Source organism: Quercus robur, chromosome 3 (assembly GCF_932294415.1).
Source record: "Quercus robur chromosome 3, dhQueRobu3.1, whole genome shotgun sequence".
NCBI classification, from domain to species: Eukaryota; Viridiplantae; Streptophyta; class Magnoliopsida; order Fagales; family Fagaceae; genus Quercus; species Quercus robur.
This window is the reverse complement of record NC_065536.1, coordinates 15,848,054-15,853,136: the sequence shown is the minus strand read 5'-3', so window position 1 is coordinate 15,853,136 and position 5,083 is coordinate 15,848,054. Positions and strand designations below refer to the sequence as shown.

General features: G+C 36.7%; 1 protein-coding gene across 1 annotated transcript; it reads left to right on the top strand.

Annotated features, from left to right (window-relative positions):
- The first annotated feature begins 910 nt into the window (after nucleotides 1-910).
- Nucleotides 911-4,770, top strand: LOC126717266 (probable nucleolar protein 5-1). The gene is made up of 9 exons (XM_050418786.1): nucleotides 911-1,051; nucleotides 1,469-1,559; nucleotides 1,832-1,873; nucleotides 2,098-2,277; nucleotides 2,446-2,610; nucleotides 2,681-2,881; nucleotides 3,258-3,755; nucleotides 3,832-3,966; nucleotides 4,046-4,770. The coding sequence occupies exons 2-9, from the start codon at nucleotides 1,482-1,484 to the stop codon at nucleotides 4,556-4,558; spliced, it is 1,812 nt and encodes a 603-aa protein (XP_050274743.1). The 5' UTR covers nucleotides 911-1,051; nucleotides 1,469-1,481; the 3' UTR covers nucleotides 4,559-4,770.
- Nucleotides 4,771-5,083: the final 313 nt, after the last annotated feature.

Genomic DNA, 5,083 nt, shown 5'->3' with positions numbered 1-5,083 from the left:
AGAGCACTCCACACTCGGACACACAGGATTCGGGCAGCAAAACTGGGCAGTGGAATTTCGGCAATGCCATTGCCGAAATTCAAAGATTTTCTCTCTCCTCCTTTCCTTATTCTCTCTCCTGCTTTTTGGCTGAATTTCGGCAATGCCATTGCCGAAATTCAGTCTCTCTCCTCAATTTCCCAATTATCTTTGAACAGTTCGTATAACGCAAATTAACTTTGAATTTTACAATATTAACCCAAAAGACTCATAAAACCGTTTATCAAAAAAGAGAGCATAAAAATTAAAAACACCTGTTAAAGAATTCACATTAACTCATGCAATAATTCATGTTTATTTAACATAAGACCTTTTTTTTTCTATGTTACATATTCTATTTTCAAAATACTATACATCAAATTATCTATTATATTACATTTCATTAAAATATCAATTTTTTTTTTAAATTTTTTTTCTTGTTTCAACATATAACAACCACCATTTAGCTTCTCCAAAAAAAAAACCAACATTCACTCACTTGTTTTATCTTCATGATACATAAAGAAAAAATAAAATAAATAAATACATAATAAATAGTGTCAATATAAATTTATACAGTTATTATAACAACCATTTATTTTTACGCAACTTCTATAACTTATAATGAGTGAAACTTGGATTTTGTTGGCTAAAATATGTATTTTTTTTTTCCTATTATAATGTCTTTTTTTTTTTTTTTGTGGTTAAATATAATGTCAGTGCTCTTAACATATTCGATATAATTTTTTTTATTTAAAAAAAAAAAAAAAAAAAACATGTTGGGCTCAAGATGGGCTGAAGTAGATTTGAAAATTAAAAAATAAATAAATAAAAACAAAAATAAAAACTCAAAACCTAAAGCCTCCAAAGTCCAAAACCGGCCCATTGTCTTTTGAAGCCTTATAACATTTATAAGGCTCTGCAGCTCTTCCTCGCCTCTTAAACCCTAGACTACTATACCCTTCTTCTCTCCATCTTTCTCTCTCTCTCTGTCTCTCACAAACGCAGCTCAGCTCAGAGAAGAAGAGTACAGGTATGCAGGGTTTCTTCTTAGTGTCTCTCTCGTGTATATTTATATACACATTTCATGTATATGTATGTGTATGTGCGTATGTACTTGGTTTCTTTACGTGTCTTCTTTTGTGCAAAATTTAATGAAAGCTTAGGTTTGATTGTGTACTTGTTTTGCTTATGTTGATCACTTCTATAATGGGTAAAGATTAGTACAATGTTTAAAGTCATAAAGATAGGATTTTTAGCCTGGTGCATGTAAGTGGTTGTATCTATGTTTAATGGTTTATGTATGTTTATCCATGTGTTGGGTATTTATGGGGTTTTGGGTTTAGTTCTGAGAAAAAAAAGATGGGTTTTTTGGGAATTAATCTGGGGGTTGAGTTTCTGTATGTTTGGAGCTGATTTGTATGTATTGGGTGTTTTTTTTTTCTTCCAGGAAGTTGTGAGAGATGCTTGTGTTGTTCGAAACCCCGGCGGGGTTCGCCCTGTTCAAAGTTTTGGATGAAGGGAAGCTCAACAAAGTAGAGGTATTTATGTTCAAACTTTGTGTACGTGTGTTCTATTTGTTTTCTGGGAAAAGTGGAGGAATGTATGTCCAAGGGAGAATTTTGAAAGTTAAGAGTTGTGATTGGTATTCAAATAATGGAGAACGTTCCTTGAGAAAATAATTATATTGTTTGTGTTGGGCTGAGTTAAGTACTTCTTGTGTCTGTGTTTAAGGTATGGCCAAGGCACCCCCGCCAGCCAGTGTGGTGGCTAGCCTGATGATGTTTGTTGACTTGTATGATTTGTATTGCAGGACTTGAATAAGGATTTTTCCACTGCAGAGACCGCTAGAAAAGTAAGCTCTTTCTGTATCTTTTGTTCTCTCTGTTAAACAAGGAAAATAACTTGTTAGAATGAAAATTTTGTAATTGTACTTGCAATTTCAATTAATGCTTCTCTCGTGCCAAAAAAAAAAAAAATGCCAGTTGTTAAATTTTGTTTCAAATTCGTGATCTGGCTAAAATATTATATTTGGATAGGTGAAGAATCTAATTTCTGGTTTTGGGTATCAAACTTTAGGTGGTGAAGCTGAAAGCATTTTCCAAGTTCGAGAATACATCAGAAGCTTTGGAAGCAGCGACTTTGTTGATTGATAGCAAACCCAGCAAGGGACTCCGCAAGTTCTTGCGTGTTCACTGTGATGGTGAAACATTAGCTGTGGCTGATTCAAAGCTTGGGAATATCATTAAAGAAAAACTGGTATTTGGAAACCTGTTGATGATAGCCATATTGGACTGTATTTTAGTTTCACTTTTGTTTAAGTTGGAGTGATTATTTTGTTCACTATTGTGAACTATGTGTATCTTTTCTGCTTTTCTTTTAATAATATTACTTTCTTACTTATCAAAAAAAAAAAATTTCTTGCAGAAAATAGAATGTGTCCACAACCAGCCTGTTATGGAGTTGATGAGAGGTCTCAGGTCTCAGCTGAGTGAGCTGATATCTGGCCTAGGAGTTCAAGATTTGGCACCAATGAGCTTGGGTTTATCTCATAGCTTATCTAGATACAAGCTAAAGTTCAGTGCTGATAAGGTGTGTTTCTTCAAATGTATGATAAGCTGTGGTTAGTCCCATCTCTGATATATTTTTGCTCTCTTTCTAGGTGGACACGATGATCATTCAGGCCATTGGTTTGCTTGATGACCTTGATAAAGAACTTAACACATATGCAATGAGGGTTAGAGAATGGTATGGTTGGCATTTTCCTGAGCTCACTAAGATTATCCAGGACAATATCCTTTATGCGAAAACTGTGAAGCTTATGGGTGACCGTGTTAATGCTGCACAGCTTGATTTTTCTGAGGTGAGTTGCTCATTTTCTTTTGAAGTATTTAAGAAGCCCCATACATTTTTTCCCTTCTGTACCTCAGATTTCTAGAAATCCAAAAACAACCCACTTGTGTTATGTTTTCTTTCTATTGGATCTTGTCCCACACTTACGCCATCCATTGGCTTGTGGCTTCATCTGAACAATCATGCTGCCAAAGAATTCCCCAAAATTGTATTATTATCATACTTAAGTGAAAACCCCATGATTAAAATTCTTTATCTTCTCTCACTGTGGAAAAGCATGGATGTTGGATAGGGAAGTGCTGATAATATATATTTTTTCTCTGAATGAAAACACAATGGTGATCCTCACTATGTTTCTCTTGTTTTGATTGCTCAAAATATTATAGATATTGGCAGAGGAGGTTGAGATAGAATTGAAGGAAGCAGCTATGATATCCATGGGAACTGAAGTTAGTGACCTTGATCTGATAAATATTAAGGAACTCTGTGACCAGGTTCTTTCTCTTTCTGAGTACAGAGCTCAACTATATGATTATCTAAAAAGCAGGATGAACACCATTGCACCAAATTTGACTGCACTTGTTGGAGAGCTTGTTGGTGCTCGCCTCATTGCTCATGGGGGCAGTTTGATGAATCTCGCAAAGCAGCCTGGTAGCACAGTCCAGATTCTTGGTGCTGAAAAGGCTCTCTTCAGAGCCTTGAAGACTAAGCATGCTACTCCCAAATATGGGCTTATCTACCATGCGTCCTTGATTGGTCAGGCAGCACCAAAGAATAAGGGAAAAATCTCTCGGTCACTTGCTGCAAAAACTGCATTAGCAGTTAGATGTGATGCTCTTGGAGATGGTCAAGATAATTCTATGGGCTTAGAGAACCGGGCCAAGGTACTTTGCACAAATTTGTCTGGTACTTCTCTGACCTTCACTGAAATCATTCTCTGACATAAACTATGTTTGACAGCTTGAGGCACGGTTAAGGAAACTTGAAGGCAAAGAATTGGGTCGCTCTGCTGGGTCAGCTAAGGGCAAACCTAAGATAGAAGTCTATGACAAGGATCGAAAGAAGGGAGCTGGTGGATTGATTAATGCTGCCAAGGTCTGAGATTTGTTTTTTATGTGATGTGTAATTTTCCCCCTTGGTTTTAGGTGTTCATAAGCTTCTCTTTTTTATGTAGACTTATAATCCTTCAGTGGATTCTGTTCTTGTGCAAACCTTAAATGCTGCCGCTGGCAATGAGGAGGAAAAAGTCACAAAGAAGAGGAAAGCAGAGGAAGCTGCAGAGGAGGCTCTTGCTACCGTTGAAGATAAGAAGGAGAAGAAGAAGAAGGAGAAGAAAGAGAAGAAGAAAGCAGATGAGGGGGACAACGGAAATGACCATGCCGAACCAGAACATGAAGAGAAAGAGAAGAAGAAAAAGGAGAAGAAAGAGAAGAAAAAGAAGAAAGCTGATGAGGGGGAGACAGCCATTCCAATTAATGGAGACAATCATGCAGAGCCAGAAGGTGAAGAGGTGGTGACAAAGGAAAAGAAGAAAAAGAGGAAACATTCAGCTGAGGTACAGAACGGAGATGAAATTGTTGATGCAGGTGAAAGGAAGAAGAAGAAAAGAAAGCATGCTGAACAAGAAGAAGAATCTGAAGTGCCAAGCAAGAAGGAAAAGAAGAAGAAGAAGAAAAGCGAGGATTGAGAGGTTCTGGACAGCAACTGAACAATTTTGGTTAATTTAGCAGCAACTAGGTACTTCTATCTGTAAAATTCGATTTTCCAGTGCTGCACCCTTTTTCATTTGTGGGTTCTTAAAGTTATTTCTAGTGTATGCTGATGTTGGGTAGGGAGAGGACTGGATGTTTTATATCTGGCGGATCACATAATTAATATTTCTTCTTGCATTTCTTCTCACTCCCTTTCAAATCAGATTGTTTATCTTACAAAGGGGGGTTAGTCAGCTTTTTTAATTTGATATATGGTTCACTTTTTCTCCCGTTGTTTAATCCAAGTCCTCCAACTGCTTAAACATTTGAATATTACCTCATGCTTCATTTACATTGAAACTGGATATTCAAGGATTCAGCTCCAAATTCATCATACAAAAGGATTTAGCTCACCTGTAAAGTGCGTTTGTGCAATGGTAAATGCTAGTGATTGTTACATACATTTGGTGTGTACGTGGGTTATGTTTATGGGGTAATTTACTGGGGGAGACGTGTGTTGC

Coding starts and splice junctions, on each gene's coding strand:
- LOC126717266 (XM_050418786.1), top strand. CDS start 1,482: ATGCTTGTGTTGTTCGAAACCCCGGCGGGGTTCGCCCTGTTCAAAGTT. Junction 2,882..3,257: donor CACAGCTTGATTTTTCTGAG/GTGAGTTGCTCA, acceptor AAAATATTATAG/ATATTGGCAGAGGAGGTTGA. Junction 3,967..4,045: donor GATTGATTAATGCTGCCAAG/GTCTGAGATTTG, acceptor TTTTTTATGTAG/ACTTATAATCCTTCAGTGGA.